The sequence below is a fragment of the Megalobrama amblycephala genome, linkage group LG21, assembly GCF_018812025.1.
Source record: "Megalobrama amblycephala isolate DHTTF-2021 linkage group LG21, ASM1881202v1, whole genome shotgun sequence".
In the NCBI taxonomy this organism is placed as follows: Eukaryota; Metazoa; Chordata; class Actinopteri; order Cypriniformes; family Xenocyprididae; genus Megalobrama; species Megalobrama amblycephala.
This window is the reverse complement of record NC_063064.1, coordinates 14,081,976-14,104,778: the sequence shown is the minus strand read 5'-3', so window position 1 is coordinate 14,104,778 and position 22,803 is coordinate 14,081,976. Positions and strand designations below refer to the sequence as shown.

The window sequence follows — 22,803 nt, the reverse complement described above, 5'->3', positions numbered from 1 at the left end:
ATCTTAATATTATAAAGCGACAAGAATACTTTTTGTGCACCAAAAAAAAAAAAAAAAAAAAAAAACACTTTTCAACAATATCTATATGGGCCGATTTCAAAACACTGAAGCTCCTAAGCTTTATGAATCTTTTGTTTCGAATTGGTGATTCGGATCTCCTATCAAACGGCTAAACTGCTGAAATCACGTGACTTTGGCGCTCCGATTCACTGATTTGATTTGTAAAGCTCCGAAGCAGCGTTTTGAAATCGGCCCATAGATATTGTTGAAAAGTCTTTATTTTGTTTTTGGCGCACAAAAAGTATTCTTGTCACTTTATAATATTAAGATAGAACCACTGAACTCACATGAACTGTTTAAAATATGTTTTAGCACCTTTATGGACCTTGAGAGTTTGAATGGCTTTGCTCTCTATAGAGGCCTCACTGAGCCATCGGATTTCATCAACAATATCTTAATTTGTGTTCGGAAGATAAAGGTCTTACGGCTGTAGAACGACATGAGGGTGAGTAATAAATGACATTATTTTAATTTTTGAGTGAACTAAAGCTTTAACTTGTTTCCTTCAAACTACAGTAGGCTATGTATTAAATGTTAAACTATTTAACATTTGTACTGAAACAAACTGAAATATATTACTGCGATTTAGTGCAATTATAAATTACAGAAACATATAAATATATTATTAAAGTTCAATGTAGCTACATAATAAATGACGTTCATATTGATTTTTGCTTGTTCAAAAATCACGTGACTCGATGTCGCGTGACTAAACGCGGAAGCGAGACCAGAGTGGAAACGCTCCCCTCATTAAAAGCGTCTTGACTGCTGCTCCCAAGTCCGCTACGCTCCAGAAAATGGTTGAGTAAACAGATGGTCTGTAAGACAGGTTGCGGTACCATCGGATAGTTCTTGCGGGATATCATCAAGTATTTGAGGCCTTATTTAACCTAAGAGTGTCAGCGTTATATAAGGAGGCGTTTGTTAAAAAGTAAACCGAACATACGGGTTCTTCAGAGGAAGCTCGGCTAATTTGTTAGCTTACCACTATTAGCAGACGTGTTGTGTGTGGTATTCCAGTTTTCTTTGCTTTTAAACACTCAGGTGGGACAGTCTGGGACAGATTGCACTTCCAAACCCGAGTAAATATGATTAATTTAGCTGGTGTGAGTTAGCAAGTTTAGCTATTTTGGTTAGGGTGACAGTAGATGCAGGAGGCCTGGGCCACAACTGCAAGACAAATTGAGCCTAAAATACAATTTAACAGCCTGACATGCTCCTCTGGTCTCACGATATATAAACTACATGATCATCAGGTGTGTCAAAGGCTCTAAAGCTTTAGTAGTTTGATAGATCGCGAGGTTATGATGACATGGTAGGAGTGGAAGCAGCCTTGCCCACCAACATCCTTAAAAAATTCAGAATCTGTTGGGGCGATTTGTGGAGATATCCGAAGGTCAGTCCAGTTTTGGTGACCCAAGACCATCATTAGTGTGTGCTGATGTTGTGTGGCTGGCCTGCTCAACTGGATCTACGCACATTGCTGTCTGTCTGACCTCACTTGGTCTTTCTCCTTAACAAGTTACTGAACAACGACCACCATGTCCGACAACCAGGGCAATCTGAACAACAACAACGTTCCTCTGAACAACAACAATAACGGTGGGCCGAACCGGATCCGGAACCCAGCGATGAATCAGAACCCCCTGATCAACGTGAGAGACAGACTCTTCCACGCCTTATTCTTTAAGATGGCAGTCACATATGCCAGACTCTTCCCACCATCCTTCAGACGAATATTCGAGTTCTTAGTCTTGTTAAAGGTGAGATTTGACTTTTTTTTTTAATGTGTTTTGAATCTGTTGATAATTTCCAAAATCCCTAAACACTCAGATTGATGCTTATCTGTTGTCACCTGTTAGGATGCAGTGCCAAGCTCACTAAACATCAGGTTGGATGCTGAACATCAGCATCATTTATTTGGCTAACCCATGGCTTTAGATCATACCTGGCAACTACATATATCATATATCATATATGCAATGAATGTTGAAGTCGGCATTAAATCAAATTGGACACTATTTACTTTCCATAAATAAATATTTTTTCCTATAATAATACAATTATTATACTTATAATCTCTGTAATAACTTCACAGAGACTGTCCACCTATACCTTTTCGTTCTTGTTGTGTCCTGTATTATTTGGAAATGAATAACCTATTTTACATTCATAATATGGCATATTTATTCTGTTTCATGTATACTTTATGCATACCAAAAATAAATAAATAAATGTATATTATATACATTAATGTTCAAAAGTTTGTGGTCGGTACATTTTTTTTTTTTTTCTTTAAAGAGAGAGAGAGACTTTGAGGGAAGTCTCTTATGCTCTCTCAGGCTACATTTAATCGAAAATGCAGTAAAACAATAATATTGTAAAATATTATTGCAAGAGTTAGATTTTAACATTTTATTACAATTTAAAATATCTTTTCTTTCTATTTGAATATATTTAAAAATGTACTGTCATGGCTAGGGGGAATTTTCGGCAGCCATTATTACAGTTTTTTTGATCTTCAGAAATATATATATATATAATTTTTTTTTTTTTTTTTTTTTTACTGTTGTATATTGTATTCTGTGATGAATAGAATGTTAAAAAGAAATGTTTTTTTTTTATTATTTATAAAACTGACTACAAACTTTTCAACAGCTATGCAAATATAAAAAAATATAAATGTAAAAAATTTACTCAAATTATTTTAACTTCACAAAATATTTAATATCTATTGACAAGGCTGTCATCAGACTTTGGAACTGACATAAGGTGTCACAACAAGGTTAGTTGGTCAAGTGTCATGGTTATCAGCCAATGCCGATAATCTTAAAACAGACAGATATTGGATGATTAATAAGCCTGAACTGTAGAGCAGCATATTTAAAATTCAAGCGTCCACCTAATCATCTTGAAAATCTCCAGCAGTAAATTGCCGTAGCCTCTCATTTCTCGATCATAAACTCTGAAACCACACAGGAATGATGCTATTCAAATGTTGTTGACATGTGCTTCAAGAATTACCTGTTAAGTTAGTGAAGCACCCACGTCTCTTCGCTAACCACAAAAATATTTTTGCGGTTCATAAAAAAAAAAAAAAAAAAAAAAAAAGCTGTGAAGCAATTACTGTACATAAGTTGTGGGGGATTTTTATTTATTTATTCATTCATTTTTTTGCCTGACGAATAAAGAAAGTTGGCATTATACAACAAGAATGTTCATAAATGTTATTCTTTATTTAATCTTATTTGGCACAAAAACCCAGTAGTGTTTGACAAACATGTAAACATTTGTGGCATATTAAAAACTCTAATTAAACAATAAATGTGTCACAGTCACAATTAAGCAGATTTTGCACTATACTTTCAGCATATAAACTAAAATAATGTTAGAATGAGAAATGTCTATGATGAAATTAGTTAAAGGGGTCATGAATGCATTCTTTTTGATTGTTTTCTGAGGTCCACTTATAATGTTATCAAGATTTTTATGTAAAAACATTCTAATTTAGAAGAAATGAGCTGTTTTCTATCCTGTTTTTGACCCTCTCTTTCGAACATTTTGTTTTAATAGGCGTGACGCATTTAAGACTTGAAAGTAAATGCCCACTGCTATGAACGGGTAACAGTTTTGCATATTAAAATCATTTTCAACGGCCCCACCATCACGTGTGAAATTGTTTTAAAAACTTCTGATGCTGAAAAATATCTTGTTAGTTGAAGTCTTTAAAGTCTTTGTTGTGGCAAATAAAGTTTAAGTACTTGGAGTTACCACAGTTATAAATGACAAAGGATGACTTACGGTGTTTCATGTAACAGAATTATGAATGAATGTGCCATTGTTTGTCACATTGTCTTACTTATAGGCTATTCATAATTCATCCTTTTCGATAAAGTGAAAAACGTATACACTGTCATTTGCAATGTCGTGTTGTAATGTCTTACTGATGACAAAACAGAAGATGTTGCTCACTGCTCTCTTCTGTATCCGATAATCCAACACATTAACCCCATAAATGGCGAATCAAATGAAAGAACAGCAAATCGCTACTATTCAGTTTGACTGCGGCGCTACAGTATAAATGCTCCGTACTAGAGCTGCATGATTAATCATAAAAAAAGATCTCGATTCAAACTGAGCCACTGAGCCAGAGAGAGCAGTTATCATGTATAGGTATGAAAGAGCTTCACAGTCTTGTCAACCACACATTCAGTATTATTCAAATAATCACAGAAGTACTGGGATAAAAGTTTACAGTTCGCATATAAACACTCTGTCTATTATCAAAATAGGGCAGACACCTTTTGAAAGGAACTTGACTCTTGAAATAATGATTGTACCGATTACATTGTTTTGCCACCAGGTGGCGACAAGTGTCTGTAAAAAAAAAAAAAAAATTTTCATTGAATCATTCATTCATTCAAGAGATTTATCCAGAATCATGCAACTCTACTCACTACATATCAAATCGTAAAGTATCATGGTAAAAACACTGTTATTCACACTTATATTGCGACATTACTGTCGGATCCAATGTAGTCGTCGCTGCGTCATCTTTTATTTTCATTATCTCTGAAAAGCCTGCATCGAACTGTCATGCTCAAAAATGAATTTGCAGTAAAATGAAACGAACAAATGAGCGTGTCTTATCTGACTGGAACTTTGTTAAAATAAAGTTCATCCACGCTTTCTTAATGTTTAGATCACAAGGATGGCAATGCAAAGACTGTTTTTCCACAACTTGGCCTGTGTTTGTGTCTGTCTCGTATTTACTACTACATGACATGTGCAGATCGGTGACTTCTGCAGAGGCGGTCTTTCATTGTCACATTACCACATCATAGCACAATCTGAAAGTCATTTTCTGATCTTGGTTTCAATAAAAGCTGTTTTTGGGCCAATGAGGAAGTTTTGTTTTCTGAAACTTACAGGATATTCTTATAGTAAATGATCTCAATTTCAGGTTATCTGAAGTTCCAGCCTAATCAAAACTTTGACTTGTGAATATGATTTTTTTTTTTTTTTTTTTTTTTATATCATGCCATCCTTGTTGTAGAAGTGTTATGTTTAATGCTTTGTTGCATTAAACTGTTTAAATTCTTGCCTAAACTGTGGTTTGTGTTTGCACATTTTTGTTTTTTTATTGACTTTAATTTTATGTAATTTGATTTGCAGGCATTGTTTATGCTCTTCATCCTGGCCTACATCCACATTGCCTTTTCACGCTCTCCAATCAACTGCCTGGAGCATGTGCGGGAGAAATGGCCCCGCGATGGCATCCTGCGTGTGGAAATCCAGCGCAACTCCAGCCGTGCACCCATCTTTCTTCAGTTCTACGAGACGGAGGGAATCCAGGGGCTCGTGAAGGAATCAGAAGAGGATGGAAGTGAAACCAGACAGCCAATGGTGCCGGCAGATGCTGAAGAGGAGGAAGAGATGACCATGGAGATGTTTGACAACAGCACAGTACAGGTGAGTTTATTACACAGTAACAAGAAAACAAAGATTGAGAGCCAAGCATTAAAAGTTTATATAATATAATTTATTATATATAATATTAACCACACAATTTCAGTCTGGTCCTTAAACAAGTTGTAATTGCATGAATATTCTTGGAAAAAAAAATACGGGTGCTCCTTGGTAAAAACTTGTTTGGAATGTCATGATGGTCTGTAAATAATGATAGATTAGTATTTTTTTTGTTTGTTAATTATTTCATTAAAACCCTTCTCCAGATCTTTCTGACAGTCTCTCTCTCTCCCTCACACACACATGCAGTTTGAGCTGGACATCGAGCCGCGACTGAATCCGTCGATGAGCGGCGGTGTTCCTGGCTCCAGCCTGAATGAATCCCAGGATCTGTCCTTCAGCCAGGCCCCCTCTAAAGGTATGCAGCCGCTGAGGGAGACTGTCTCCGAGATTGAGATGCTAACTCGAGCAGGTAAACATCTCAAATACGCCCCACTCCGTAGCCATCTGGTCCTTCTCCTCTTCCTCCTGTGTGAATTCATTCCCTCTCCTCCCTCCATCCACTGCAGCCCTCACTTCCCCTGGTCAGATTTCCTTTCTGTTCCCACATTCCTTTATTACCTTACCCTTTTCTAAGGCCATGTGTGCCGAGTCACATGGCTTCAGAAATGATCACCATGGACTGTAGCAAGATATAATATCCGAGTGTCCCTAATACTGTAATTTGTTACAGGCCAGATCCAGATTACACTGTTTCCATTTGAATATCTGGATTCAAGTTAGTTAATTTAAATGTAAAGCTTGAAACTCCCAAAATAAAGTAAAACTAAAACTGAGATATTTTAAAAGGACAAAACAAGCATTTGTATTTTACATGTTAAATATTTTTCTGTAGTCAAGTCATTTTTATCTATGGTTCAATGATGACATGCATATTTTTTATGTCCAAGTGCATTATTTCCTTTTAAAATAATTTGTAAAATCATGACATATATCAGTTTATTCTATAAAACCTATTTAGTTTGAATTCATTTTTAGTACGTTTAAATAATGCATATTACATTATGTTTTGTTATCTTAAATCTACTGTCCGAACAAATGAACAGACCCAAGAAAACTATTTAAAAATGGTGTCTTAATAATAAAAAATAAAAAACTAAATACTGTAGCATAATTTTTAGGTTTTATTTATATTTTATAAATATAAGTAGTTTTAAAGCTGTAAAACTTTTGTCCAGCAATTTGTATATTCTCAAATGTCAGGGTGACACAACTGCAAACATGGCTCTTTTATTATGAATTGAAAAGGTAATAACAGTAAACATGATAATGCATCATCAGAGGACCCCAACTGATCCTTGTGGCTGAGTGAAAAGGTTTGTAGATCTCTCTCATATACTGGTAAAACTAATTTCAAGTATGTGTAGGTTGGTCCATATCAGGTGGTACAACTACAGTATACATACTGTACTATGTACTGCTGTACTATTTGGTTATACTGCCTGACATAAAAAGTCAAAAAATGAATTTAAACACTTTGAAATGTTATTTAACAACTGAAACTTGTTTAAACTCATTGTTCAAGATACAAAAATATGCATTTATATGCATCTATCTAAAATATGCATCTATCTATCTAATATTGTTGAATAGTAGGTGTCCCCACAAAAAGATTGATTACAACATAATTTGAGTGTATATTTTTTTCTTTTTGTTTTTAATACAGTAACTTTATAATTTTCTACCATTCGTGTGAAGTCACAGATTTTTAGATTAATGGTAGAATTTCTGAATTCAGTGAAACGTTGTCAGCATTTATCAGTGTTTATGTGTTTGTTTTTGTGCAGTGTGGCCCCAAGAAGAGTATATTGTCGAATATTCTCTGGAATACGGTTTCCTTCGACTGTCCCAGGCCACACGTCAGCGACTCAACATCCCTGTTATGGTGGTGACCCTGGGTGAGTACATCACACCCTCCAGGACATCAACAGAAAACCTGCCTTGTTCACCCAAAAATTTTAGTTGTAATTAGCCGCTTTTCCACTGTCGGGCAAGTGCGAGCTCGGGCTAGCAGTGTGCTGGATGGGGCCAGTAGCCTCGGACCTCGAGCAGCAAGGCCAAAATCAAGCTGCGTTTAGATTGTCGGACAAGTAGCCCCGTAGCGCTACCCTAAAACCTTGCACCCTTAACATGCCTCCATCCATAGAACATCATCACACAACCACACCATTTCACCAGCACGGGGAAGCTAGTGGACTGAAAACTAATTACATCTGGAGTACACATCAAACATTCTGAATCAAACTGAATATATTATTATATCACATAAAAAGAGAAAGCATACTTATTCAGTCATACCTGCAAGTCCAAAGGATTACACATTTAGAAAAATACTGTTACAATATCATATTTTGTCACATTTCTTTAGAAAGAATGAGCAGTTCTATTAATTTTCCTAATAATTTTTTTGAAACATGAAGCCAAATAAATACACGATTATAATCATATATGCAAGGCATGATCAAGCCCTGGAAGTGACAGTGGTAACATGGCTGGTCCTGGCACACACCAGCACGCTCGCTTTTGGCCCAACAGTGGAAACACAGCTATTGTTTACTGATCTTCATCCTATTTCACTCACGTATGTCTTTGCTTTGTGTAATAAGCAGACCAAAATCTAAGTCGTATTGACTTCTTTTATGACACTTTAAAGGGATAGTCCACCCAAAAATGAAGTTTCTGTCATCAGTTACTCACACTCATGTTGTTCCAAATCTGCGTGAACTTATTTTCTTTTGCGAGACACAAAAGAAGATATTTTGAAGAATATCAGAATATCTGTCTGTTTCGATCAGTTTCTGTGTCCTTTGACTTTCATTGTGTGGACTGGAACAACATAAGGGTAAGTAAATGATGAAAGAATTTGAATTTTTTTTCGGTGGACTATTTCTTTAACACCCCTAGTCCTCATTCAATTTCATAATATTAAAAAGGGTTGAAGAATATTCTCCAGAAAGTCACATTTTGTGTTTCATGGAAAGATCATTAAGGTTTTGAATGATATTAGATAGTAAAAAAAAATACACTTGTGTGTATATATATATATATATATATGTAATATTACAATTGTATTTTTTGGTAAACTTCCAATAAGACGAACATACAGGGCAGTTGGACAATGAAACTGAAACACCTGGTTTTAGACCACAGTAATTTATTGGTATGGTGTAGGCCGTCCTTTTGTGGCCAGTACAGCATCAGTTTGTCTTGGGAATGACAGATACAAGTCCTGCACAGTGGCTAGAGGGATTTTGAGCCATTCCTCTTCCAGAACAGTAGCCAGGTCACTATTTGATGCTCATGAAGGAAAAAGTTTTCTGACTTGCTCCTTCAAAATACCTCAAAAATATTTAGATCTGGTTGACTGTGCAGACCATGTGAGATGTTCAATTTCACTTTGATGTTCATCAAATCATTCTGTCTCAATTCTTGCTGTGTGTAATTGCACATTATCATTGCTGAAACATGGCGCCTCCTTCAGGGTACAATGTTTGAAGGGTACAATGGTCCTCCGGAATGGTTTGGTAGTCCTTGGCAGTGATGCCCCCATCAAGCAGAGTAGGGAATGCCAAACCATCACTGATCCACCCCCGTGCTTCACTCTGGGCAGGAGAAGTCCAGGTGTTAAGCCTTTTTAGGGATTCTCCACACTGTAACTCCCATGCATGTGGGAAAGACGGTGAAGGTGGACTCATCAGAGAACAATACATGTCTTACATTGTTCACAGCCCAAGATTTGCACTGCTGGCACCAAGTGTGCCTCACAAGTCCTGAAAAGTGGAAGCCAAAGCATCTCGGTGCCCCCCCCAAGTGGTTGTTCCTAGTATAGGTCATAAAACCTTCCCCTTTCCATGTAATGTAATGGGACGTGAGACAAACTAAACAATTAAATTACACTTCAAAGGCAGTAAACTACTAAACGATTGGGTCCTGAGTTCACTACTGCGCAGATTCAGGTCCCGAATCAGCATAAGATGCCAGTGCCATATTGGGACATTGGCAGCTTCATTTTTCTACAATGGGAGTGGAGGTGCGTCGTCCATGTTTTTTTTTTTTTTTTTTTTTTTTTTTTTAAACCGTCTATAGTTGGTACCAATGAAACTGACTTTGGCATTGGCATGAGTGACCAAAGGTTTGACTTTAGGGTCCGACCATGAATATTGACTCTGTGGAGCTCCTGACGAACAGTTTTGGTGGAAGCAGGAGAGCGGAGGTGAGCATCTTAGTATCTAGACATCCCTTTCAGACAGCTTCCTCTTGCATCATCAGTTACTCCTGTTGGATGTGGTTCATCCTACGTGGTGGTATGCTGACATTACCCTGATACCATAGCTCTCGATACACCACAAAGACTTGCTGTCCTGGTCACAGATGAGCCAGCAAGACACGCACCAACAATTTGTCCTCTTTTTAATTGATGTGTCTCCCATTTTATGTTGTGTGTATTGCAATATTTTATGTACAGCAGTGCTATTGCTCTGCTAATTAAACCTTCAAACTCTGCATTTACTGATGGAATGTAAATCAGTGAAGATTGGCCACCAGGCTGAGCATATATAGTCGTGAAACCTCCAACACTATATTCGCCAGTGTTTCAGTTTCATTGTCCAACCCCTGTATTTTTTTTATTATTTAAAAACAAACACATAAAGTGTCAATTAGTACTTCTGTGTAGTACCCAGAATATCTGTCTGTCTGTCTGCAGACCCCATGAAGGATCAGTGCTTTGGAGATGGTTTTAGTCGCTTCCTCTTGGACGAATGCCTGGGTTATGACGATATCCTGATGTCCAGTGTGAAGGCTTTAGCAGAGAATGAGGAAAACAAAGGTAAATTAGAAGTTCTCGCTCAAAAACAGTTTTGTTTAGTCTTTGGATGATGGCATAACTACAACATGAGAATGTGATTTGTTTGTTTTTAGGGTTCTTGAGAAACGTGGTCTCTGGAGAACACTACCGTTTTGTCAGTATGTGGATGGCTCGTACTTCCTACCTGGCAGCCTTTGTGATCATGGTTATCTTTGTGAGTACTTTTACTCTACTGCCTCTGCACTACAGAGTACTTATTAGTGATTGGATTGTAGGTGTGATGTCAGCACATTAGTTCATTTAGGTAATTAGTCCACCAAAAATGTATTTATTCATTCCCATGACTTTTTGTAAGTGGAATATTAGGCGAAACTTTAACAATGTTCAAGTTATTTTTTTTCCACTCAATTACCAGTACAATGAATGGTCACAAATCTTCTGTCATATGATTGCTTTAAGTGAGAAACTGACTGAATTTGAAGTCATTATTCACTAATAAACTTTCTCACCAGCAAGGTGTTAGCAGTTGTGACATAATCAGTTGTCTGTTTGGTGAACTGGATGAAGTGATTCAAAAGATGACTCAAAAGAATGATTCATTCACAAACTTGCAGTAAATAAGCTCTATTTTGGTCTGTTTTTCATTTGACTCACATGATATTATGACTTCAGAAAACAAACTCAGCATGTGTTGCATAAGTCACATGGACAACATTTAACATGACATTTTTTAATGCTTTTTATTTGTCTTTTTTTTTTTTTTGGAGCTTGATAGTGCTTGGTTATGATTAAATTTTATAATTTTAAAAAAGTGATCATTATATTCTTCAAAAAAATGACATTTTGGGATTCTTTAAAATTAAGAAAGTCATATGGCTGAGTAAATGATGACAACTGAATTTTTGGGTGAATTATTCTTTTGAGTCACTTGGACCATAGAGAGATGAGTCTTGAACACTGAATCAAATGTAAAATTCCATCACAAGTCTTTTTTTTTCTCTTTCAGACTCTGTCCGTTTCCATGTTGCTGCGTTACTCGCACCACCAGATTTTTGTCTTTATAGGTAGGCTCCAATCAGCCTCTCAGATCCTCACCACTGCATCATCATTCTATGATCATGTTCCAAGATCAGATTCATAACACAGTAAAAAGACAGCATTTTTCAAAAGTCCATCTCTCTGATTTCCTCTTTCTCAGTGGATCTTCTCCAGATGTTGGAGATGAATATGACCATTGCCTTCCCTGCCGCCCCTCTTCTCACTGTCATCCTAGCTCTTGTGGGTAGGTAGAGATCACTTCTAGGGTTTTGAAGAGATGTTCTCATATCTGTTTGTGTCTCTTATCAACTTAGTGCCTGATCTGTTAATTTATTGACTTCATATATCACATGAACATTTTTTTATTAAAATATTTTATGAAGGTTGTTTGACCACAAATGTTTCTATTTGATCCTATCTGCAGGGATGGAGGCCATCATGTCTGAGTTTTTCAATGACACAACCACTGCCTTCTACATCATCCTCATTGTTTGGTTAGCGGACCAATATGATGCCATCTGCTGTCACACCAATACAAGCAAGCGCCACTGGCTTAGGTATGTTACCTCATCAGCACAGGTAAATGCCAATGGCTCAGACTCTTCCGCTGTTTTACATTAATTTTTCATTTACATTTATGAATTGGGCAGACACTTTTATACAAATTTTATAACATTTTTCTGTAATAAATTTTTTTTTTTTTGTCTCCAAAAATGTGTGTATATAAGAATCTCTCTCTCTCTCTCTCTCTCTCTCTCTCTCTATATATATATATATATATATATATATATATATATATATATATATATATATATATATATATATATATATATATATATATATATATATATATATATGTATATATATGTGTATATGTATTAGGGGTGTGACGAGATCTCGTGTCACCGCTACGTTTACATTACGTCTCCACTGTCATTTTGTTTTGTATTTAAATAAAAAAAACATTTAATTCAGTTGGATAACGGTCGCCGCCGCTCCATATTTACAGAGATACGCACGATCGCTGAAAGTGAAAGTAAACGCGCGCGCGCATTCAAACGCGATTTCAATACCCCACATTTTGAAAGCGGCTCCCTGATGAATGCGAATATCTCTCAATATGAAAGCTATTTTAGGCTGGGCAGTGTAGTAACCATCTCTTAGCTCTGTATCAAAGAAAAAGTTCGTCTTATTTGCACTGTTGGTCTTATTTGTGTGATTATGGTTTCAATTTGTAAAGTGTTACCATAAAAATGAATAACAGTTTTCTCTTAATCTTATTAAGCACAAACAGTAAGGTTTCATTTGTTAACATTAGTTAATGCACTGTGAACTATCATGAACTAACAATGAATGACTATTTTTATTAACATAAACAAAGATTAATAAATACTGTAGCAAATATATTGCTCATTGTTAGTTGATGTTGGTTAATATGTTAATGTTAATAAATGAGACCTTATTGTAAAGTGTTACCATTTTTATTTATACTGTTTTTATTTCTATGATCAGTTTGTGGAAAGGAGTTCAGTTATGAGGTCAAAAGTTATAGAAGCTCATAAATCATGTACAGTAAGGTCTGAAGAGACTGAAATCATACAGAAGAGAAGTCAGTCAGTTGAGTTAGTGGCAAAACCTTTTACAGTACTTGAGTATTGTTTTCTTTTACTGAATATGATAATTCATACTCAGAAAGTAGAACTGAATGACATTCATTATAAGATGATTAGTTAAAACATTTCAAATACACCTGCAGAGTACTTTTTCTAGTCATGTATTTCGCCATTGAGGATTTCTTAAAAATAGTGTGTAAAAATCTTGTCTCGTCTCGTCTCGTGAACTCAATCTCGAGTCTCGTCTCGTCTCATGAGATACCTGTCTCGTCACACCCCTAATATATATATATATATATATATATATCAAAGGAAGGTATAACACATTTTAAAAACATCCTTTTTGGCAAACAAAATGCTGCACAACAGTGTTAAAATGAACTGTTAACTGTTAATAACTGTTAAAATTAAAACGTGGAAGAAAAATTGTGTGGTTATTCTTAAGTCATCAGAATTGTATTATTTTATAATTGCTTTGACAGGTACATTCTACTGTACAATAACAATATACACTGTGTTCCAAATTATTATGCAAGTGACACATCAGTAGGATTTCAGTACAATAAGCATTCATATTTTAGTTTTTAAAAGAAAGAAAGTGTCTTTTATTTTTCATATCTTTTTAGATAACTGGTATCAATCTCAGTTAAATAGTTTGCCAGGTCCTCTTGGGTAAATGGAAAACCTACTTAGAGGTTGTTCCACATTATTAAGCAAGTCACAGATTTCATGCAATATGAGGAGGAAGAAAGATCTTTCTGAAGATGAAAAGCATGAAATGGTGCAATGTCTTGCAAAAGGCATGAAAACAACTAATATTTTGTGAGAACTGAATAGAGACTGTCGTACTGTCAAAAGATCTGTGAGTGATTTAGAGCACAGAAGAACTCGGTCAGATAAAGGCTTAATAAGGAAAGTTTGTGTCAAACAAATGAATTTAATTAAAAAAGTCACTGTTGAGCAGCAAACGGGAAAGAACCTCTCCATGCAGGCTAGTAGGTTGTGCATAGGCATTTGCATTTCAGCCACCTCTAACCAAAAGGCCACAAAGAGAAATGTTTGCATTGGGTTTAGAAATACATGAGTCATTTTAAAGGTGCCATCGAATTGAAAATTGAATTTACCTCGGCATAGTTGAATAACAAGAGTTCAGTACATGGAAATGACATACAGTGAGTCTCAAACTCCATTGTTTTCTCCTCCTTATATAAATCTCATTTGTTTAAAAGACCTCCGAAGAACAGGCGAATCTCAACATAACACCGACTGTTACATAACAGTCGGGGTGTACGCCCCCAATATTTGCATATGCCAGCCCATGATCGAGGCATTACACAAGGGCAGCCAGTATTAACGTCTGGATCTGTGCAGAGATGAATCATCAGACTAGGTAAGCAAGCAAGGACAACAGCGAAAAATGGCAGATGGAGCGATAATAACTGACATGATCCATGATTACATGATATTTTTAGTGATATTTGTAAATTGTCTTTCTAAATGTTTCGTTAGCATGTTGCTAATGTACTATTAAATGTGGTTAAAGTTACCATCGTTTCTTACTGTATTCACGGAGACAAGAGCCGTCACTATTTTCATTATTAAACACTTGCAGTCTGTATAATGCATAAACACAACTTCATTCTTTATAAATCTCTCCAACAGTGTCGCATTAGCCGTTAGCCACAGAGCACTATCAAACTCATTCAGAATCAAATGTAAACATCCAAATAAATACCATACTTACGCGATTAGACATGCTGCATGACGAACACTTTGTAAAGATCCATTTTGAGGGTTATATTAGCTGTGTGAACTTTGTTTATACAATGATATAGTCGAGAGCTTGGGAGGGGGCGGAGAGCGCGAGCAATTAAAGGGGCCGCAGCCTGAATCGGCGCATTTCTAATTATGCCTCAAAATAGGCAGTTAAAAAAATCATTTAAAAAAAATCTAATGGGTATTTTGAGCTGCAACTTCAGACACATTCAGGGGACACCTTAGATTTATATTACATCTTGTAAAAAAAAACATTTGATGGCACCTTTAAATACACCGTGTGCAGAATTATTATTATTTTCTGGTCATGTTTTTTTCCAAGCACATTTTACCAATTCCAAACCACATCAATCTTGATAACTACTATTAATTTTGTATTTAATCATTTATAAGTGATATATAATTGTTCATGAAGGCTGGAAATGAAAAATGCCTTGTATGCAGGTGTGCATAATTATTAGACCGGTTTCCTTTTACAGGCAAAATTAGCCAAAAAAGAGATTTAACTCTTATTAAATTATGAAATGCTCATGAGAAGAATGCAATACTAATGTAACACTAGAAATTGCAAAGTTAAGGCATGACCAATGGACAGCAAAACGCTCATTGGGTCAGCAGGGTCAGACAAAAACAGGAAAAGAAAAGACACATGTTAACTGAAAAAGAATTAAGGTGAAGAATTAAGTGTGAAAACATCAGGAACCATCAGTCTCCAGTGCCACCATTTTCCAGAACTGCAACCTACCTGAAGTCTCCAGAAGTGCAAGGTGTCAGAATCTCAGAGACTTAGGTTAGGTAAAGAATCCTAAGAATGACTCCCACTTAATAAGAATCACAAGCTGAAGTGTTGTAAAATACATGAAGACTGGTTTTTATAGGCACATAGACATATAGATTGAGAGTGACTTTTAAAGGACCAGTACCACATCCTCTTGTACCACTGTTTGAAGAATTTATCTTGCAGAATCTGTCAGTAAGGTGTGGGAGTTCATTTTTAGTCCATCTCCTATCTTGAAAAGTCATTCTTGCAGATATGGAATAAAAATGATGTTCCAAAACTTACTGCCAGATTCCGGAAGATAAATTCCTGATGGTTTCACATTTATTTTTTCACCTTAAAGGGTTAGTTCACCCAAAAATGAAAATTCTGTCATTAATTACTCACCCTCATGTCATTCCACACCCGTAAGACCTTTGTTCATCTTCGGAACACAAATTAAGATATTTTTTCATAAAATACAATGGCTCAGTGAGGCCTGCATTGCCAGCAAGACAATTAACACTTTCCATTCCCAGAAAGCTACTAAAGACGTATTTAAAACAGTTAATGTGACTAGAGTGGTTCAACCTTAATGTTATGAAGCGACGAGAATACTTTTTGTGCGCCAAAAAAAATAATGACTTTATGACAATATCTAGTGATGGGTGACTTCAAAACACTGCTTCATGAAGCTTCGAAGCTTTGCAAATCTTTTGTTTCAATTCAGTGATTCGAAAGAAAAGATTCGTAAAGCTTCATGAGGCAATGAATGTTTTGAAATCGCCCCTCGCTAGAGAATTCGTTTTTTATTATTTTTTTTTATATATATATTCGCTGACAAATGCCATACTACAATGGATGGGATAGATGGATGGATTTCTGGATGGTTGGTGAATGGCCACCCCATTCCAAAGAGACTGCAACATCAAGGAGCTAGTGGGTTATGATTTGGCCTGGAATATTGGGAAGTGAAATGGAAGGTCCCTTTAGCGCAGGGGTCATCAACTATATTTGTCCAAGGGCCAGAATTTTTCTCTGCAGACACTGTAAGGGCCAGATACTCGTAATATAAAATAAAATTCGAATTGTATCCTAATATGTTATTATTTGATATACTAATTCTAATTCCAAATTTATGTTATTTTTTTACATATTACCTGTACTGCAGCAAGCCACCAGGGGGCGATAGCGATATTTTAGGCTTCATATTTGTGAGGCTATCAAGCTTGTCCATCACTGTCACGCAATTGTGCGCTAATCCCAGGCAAGGAAAATTTTGACATTTGTGAAAAAATGAGCACGTGAAACAGTAAAAGATGTTCAATGAGAGCAATGCTTTTATCATCATTCTTGACTGAAGGCAGGCTATGGCACAAGCTACTTTTCAGAAGGCTTTTTTTTCGTTAGATTTAAAAATAAATAAATATGGAACGGACCCGAATATTCAAATATTCGTTCGATGGGTTGGTATTCGATTTGAAAATTTGACATTTGAATATTCGTTTTTTTTTGTTTTTTTTTGCACACCTGGGATCCCCCGTGAAACGATTCTCATTCCCCTTTGAATAAGGCCGGCGACACACTGGCTGCATGAGCGTCTCAGCTGCGTGGCGTGTCCGTTTTTATTTTGGCTCCCATATTTAACAGGTTGGAGTTTGCACACAGAGACACGCGTCTCAGGCGCGCTCGAGCCACGCGGAAAACGCGTGCATGCTAGAAATAGAACCGACGCGTGTTCCAGCAACGGGAGTGTTCTCTGGCTAGAGCGCAGAACAGCGGAGTTTGTATGGACCGAAGTGCATGTCTGAGCTTGTGTTTTGTTGCTTTGACATTGTGGAAAATAGAATAATAGAAACAAAATGTATTAGCATTTTTACCCGTTATTATCAATCTAAATTAATCTCATTTTTAATTTAACTTAATTTCGTTTTTCTTTATTTAAATTTTGTTTTTCTTTATTTAAATTTCGTTTTTCTTTATTTAAATTTTGTTTTTTCTTTATTTAAATTTCGTTTTTGTTTATATAAATTTCGTTTTTTCTTTATTTAAATTTCGTTTTTTTCTTTATTTAAATTTCGTTTTTCTTTATTTAAATCTACCCTTACTGTGCCAATTTGTTAGTCAGAAAAATATTAGACTACCTTAAAAGTATTGCTTAATTTAACAGTGTGTGTGCGTTTTATATCACTAGTGCAGTGTCCTTTCTCGGAGCATAAGCCCTGCCCGCGTGAGGTGCGCCACTTCCCGCTCGCGCTGTTCTGACTGTAGTTTACTAAAAGTTTATTAATTCTGAATGTGTCGCGTCTCGCGTGTCCATCTAGGCTATATTGCACCAAATGCGACACTGCACTCCCTTGTGAAGTCGATTGGATGAACGGTTCTCGAAATAATAAAAATGCAAACGGACATACAGACACAGATTCCTGCCTTTATTAGAGAGAAAAATATGTTCAGCCCCTCTCTCCGAAGAGTCGATGTTCATTACTACCGAAGCTTCGAAGCTCAAAAAATGGTATTCGGACCAGCCCTAAACTTTTTCCTCTTACAAGGCTATTCCTAAATTCAGTATTATTCTGGGGGCCGGATGGAAATCTCTGGCGGGCCGGATTTGGCCCGCGGGCCGCCAGTTGACGTTGCATGCTTTAGCGTCTCTAAGGGTGTCAAAATGACTTCTGCAAGATATGTGGAGTTTATAACTGACCATTTTCTGCTGTGGATTTTCATGCAGGACAATGCACTATGCTTCAAAAAACACCACAGCAATAAAACTGTTAAAATGTAATTCTACATCTACTGTAAATGTTTCTTTTTGTGGCTTTTTGTTAGAGGTAGCTGAAATACTTTATGCAGAACTGCCAGCCTGCATGGGGAGGTTCTTGGGACTCCAGAGGCACCAGTGGCTTCAAATGACCTGTTTGCTGCTCAGCAGTGGCTTTTTTTTACAGCTGCCCTTTTAATACAATTAATTTGTTTGACACAAACTTTCCTTAATAAGTGTTTATCTGACCGAGTTCTTCTCTGCACTAAATCACTCTCAAATCTTTTGATAATCAATTTTCGATAATCTCTATTCGTTTTTCACAAATTAATTGTTTTCATGCCTTTTGCAAGACATTGCATCATTTCATGCTTTTCATCTTCAGAAAGATCTTTCTTCCTCCCCATATTTCATGAGAACTGTGACTTGCATAATTTGGAATAACCTCTTTAAGTAGGTTTACCATAGGTTTCCCAAGAAGACCTGGCAAACTATTTAACAAACCTGAGATTGATACCAGTTATTTAAAAAGATATGAGAAATAAAACACTTTCTTTGAAAAACTAAAAACTGAATGTTTATTGTACTGACGTCACTTGCATAATAATTTGGAACAGTGTATTTCTGGCAATTTCTTAAACCAACCTTTAATTTTGATAGGATGTGGTAAAGACCTTAGAGTTTCTGTGTATATATGATATGATGAAAGTTTTTCTGAAATGAAATAGGTGAAATGCTCGTGAAGTGACTCTCAGAGCAACTTTGGAGATGAAGTTCATGTTGAGTGTCTTCATATAGTGAACAGCAGACACTGAAAACACCATGAGCATCACAAGTGCTTGAGTATGTGTAGTTGACAAAACTGCACCATTCATTCACACAGACATCATATTCTTGATGCAGACTTCATATTTAAAGTCTTTTTGTGGTTTAATATTCACAGACAGTAGTCCAAATCACGTTAATTTAATTAAGTTTACAGCCCTTCTTTTGATTTATTAATCCAAAATTTGTCAAATTCCATTTCACGTTATATAGTAAATTCGTGTTTATGACTGAATTACATGATTCTGTCCGCGTTTTCAGCATCGCAGAAATCATAGGGCCCTAGTTCAGAAAACGAAGATATTTAGAAATTAAGCTGCCTTTCCACTATCTCCAACATTCATGTAAGCTCCATGCTCCACATAGCTTCCGTACTTCTACCAGACCATTGGAAATGAATGACTTTCTGTCGGTTGCTTGTTGTTTATCGGAAATAGGGAAACGGTGACTGTAGGTTGAATCTACTCTGATCAGCCTATTAAAAATTGAAATGAAGTGGTGTATATTATCTCTGTTCTAAAACTTAGTGAGCTGCCTACCTAGACAGCCTCATAGATATGCAGCTGATAAGTAGGCCAAGTTAGCTGCTATTTTTTTTTCTCCCCACAAAATGATCTAAATGATTCTTTGGCGAATCAGTGTAAATCAGAATTATTTTAAAAAATCCTTGTCCAGTAGTTATAGAAATTCATTGGTCAAAAAGACTGGGACAAAATGCTTTGCTTGAAAGTGGATAAAGGTTGATGTTAGAGTCGGGACGCAAGGAATATTGTTTCCAGGTCTAATCCTTTACTGTCCAAGCATAAACAGAGGTTTATGAGCACTATTTATTCATATCACACATTTAAGCTGAACATTTAGAACCTCATCTGAAGTATCTCTTGTGCTGTTTTTCAGATTTTTTTATCTGTTATCACTTTGCCTTCTATGCGTATCATTACCGCTTTAATGGCCAGTACAGCAGCTTGGCTCTGGTCACTTCCTGGCTCTTCATTCAGGTATCTTATTTCAGATTTTTTTTGTAATTGGGAAATCTATGAATTTGCATGGAATTGTTTGTAGCTCATTAGCTTTTTCATCTTCCACAGCACTCAATGATCTATTTTTTCCACCACTATGAGCTGCCGGCCATCCTGCAACAGATCCGGATCCAGGAGATGCTGCTTCAGAACCAGCAGGTGGGCCAAGGAAACCAGACTGCATTGCAGGACAATCTTAACAACAACACTAGTAATGCTGCGCCCGCCGGCCAGGCTAACGCAGCTGCTAATGCGAATGGCCAGGAACGGCAAGCCGCTCAGGACCAACCTCAGCTTGAAAACCACAACGGATTGTTGGTAAATCCCGGTCTGCCCATCAACCCATCCAGTTCCGACCTCGACTGGATGGCTGAGATCGCCATTGGCCCGGACGTTCTGTCCGTTACACACCTGAGCGACTCGCTTTTGGAGCCGGGAGGGATCCAACAGCCAATGTCGTCTGGCGCAGGTGTAACAGAGTTGCACAGTATGAGCACAGCAGCAGAGAACCAAGACGGAAACATTAGCGCAACCAATGTTCCCGCGGTTGACATGAAGGGCCGGGGTTGCGCTCAGGGTCTGGGGCCCCCTGGTGGTGGAGGTGGGCAGATGGAATCTGAAACGAATCCCACTTCCTCCCCAATGACCTCACACACAGACTGCAGAGTAGCAGAAATGCACAAGGGTGCAACAGACTGGGACGACAAGGCAAAGAACAAAAGCGAAAGCTCGGACTCCCACTCCGCCCCGGCTTGAGTCGCGCACTCGGTCGCTCCCATTCGGAACAAATGAATCCACGCTCTACAGTCGCCACCCCTCTCTGTAAATTAATCCAGAAGGCATCAAGAGGAGAAGCTGATGGAGCTTTATGTAATTACATCCTGGAAACCTCCGACGTGAACATGAGGGCAGAAGCAGTACTTCCGCCATCTAGTCATATTCTTAAGAGTAAATACGCATTGAATTGTCGAAATGATGCCATGTGTGAGGGTGTGATCATTTGGAGACTTAACATGTGATTTTTTTTTTTTTTTTTTTTTTTTTTTTTTTTTTTTTTTTTTTGATTGGAAACTTTTAATACAGGGAGTATTCAGTTTGAAATGTGATGTATCGTTCAGTTAAGATACTTTTTGTGGCTCCTGATTATGGAGCTGCAGGTATCAGCAAGCCGCGTGAGCGGCAATCTTACTTTAAATCCAAATACACATCGCACTTTGCACATCTTGTGCGAGGATTGTTTTGGCTCTTTTTCCATTCCTCTAATGATAACATTAATGCTGAAAATTGACTTAGAATGATGTTTTGGTCCCTACTACTTTCATTCACTACAGCAAGCCACCAAAATGTTCCTTACCTGATTTAAAATCTAGCTCATGGCCGTTGTGTTCAGGTAAGGTATTATCATGTGTACGGAGCAGTTTGACCACTGAATTTGATGCTATTCATGGTCAGAGTGCTCTGGTGTTGGTATATAGGTTGGGCTGCCAGTCAAAAAAGTGGACAGGTGACGACAGAGAATCATTTATACTCAGAATAAGTCCTCCTTCCACATGATCCTCTTTGAAAACTGTCATGGGGTCATTTCTGTATTTTCTAATCCTCATCAAGAGACGTGTTCTTGTGGTTAGTTTAGGCAGACGTTTTTGTCTTTTGCACAAACTCATCACAGTCTTTGGTTTTTCAGGTCAAGTCTGGCTTTGAGAGAGAGGGTGTATAGATTATTGCCTTATGCTTCTAAAACCGAACATTAACCTTGTATTTCTGTCTTTGGGAAGTACATTGGGGTCGATAGCCTTACCAGAGGCTTCAAAGCCAGTAGAGAAAAAAAAGTCACGAGACATGACAACTGAAGCAAGAGTGAACATGTCGTTATTTTTAACAGATATTACTTAGAATCATACGTAAGCAGTGAATGTCAGACTGTTAAATTCACAGCATTGCGGCCCTTCAGCTAAAGTCACGGATCCGGAAGTCCATTGCCTTTTCATATTCTGCTTTTGTAGAGGTTTCTCCATGACTTGGGAAGATCGGTGGCTGTCCAATGACAGGACAAGTTTGTTGAGCTTCATGACCATGTGAAAAAACTTTACTAAAAGTAAGAGAACAAAAAGGAATCTCTTGTGTTTTGTGACATATGGACTGTGGATGGGGGAAAGGTCATTTAAAGGCTATGCAACAATATGGCAGGCTTCCAGGCTCTGGATATTTTTTTTTTTTTTTTTTTTTTTAAAAATTCAAATTGTGCAATATTTTGTGAGGCTCAGATCCATAAAGGATTCCAGGTCTGAAAGAGTGATTTATGGTTTTATGATCAATTCCTCTTTATTATATATATTTTTTTTTTTTTTCTGTGCCTATTTGCCATTGTCAGATGAAGCGGATGATTGTAGTGTTTAGATTGTGTAGGATGTCTAGACAGAAACTGGTAAGAAAAATTCTCAGTTCTGTGATAAACTCGATTCCATGTCATTCAAATGTATTTAACTGTAATGTTTAAAAAAAACTGCATAAAGAGACAAAATTAATTTCCATTTTGAGCCTTTTGTTTGTTGTCTTTTAGGCATGTTCCATGAATAGGGTACAGATTATTTGTTTTAAACACATTGTCTGTACCTGCC

At 36.9% G+C, this 22,803-nt stretch overlaps 2 protein-coding genes across 2 annotated transcripts in view; one reads left to right on the top strand and one right to left on the bottom strand.

Annotated features, from left to right (window-relative positions):
• Positions 1 to 22,803, bottom strand: part of magi1b (membrane associated guanylate kinase, WW and PDZ domain containing 1b) — a 1,153,738-nt gene that overhangs the window by 457,753 nt on the left and 673,182 nt on the right.
• tmem259 (transmembrane protein 259) lies at positions 779 to 22,716 on the top strand. The gene is given in 12 exon segments (XM_048172266.1): positions 779 to 1,823; positions 5,236 to 5,532; positions 5,839 to 5,947; positions 7,377 to 7,487; positions 10,295 to 10,417; positions 10,510 to 10,610; positions 11,403 to 11,460; positions 11,595 to 11,678; positions 11,859 to 11,991; positions 20,064 to 20,076; positions 20,078 to 20,164; positions 20,255 to 22,716. Coding segments are annotated over 12 exon segments (2,025 nt in total). The 5' UTR covers positions 779 to 1,601; the 3' UTR covers positions 20,942 to 22,716.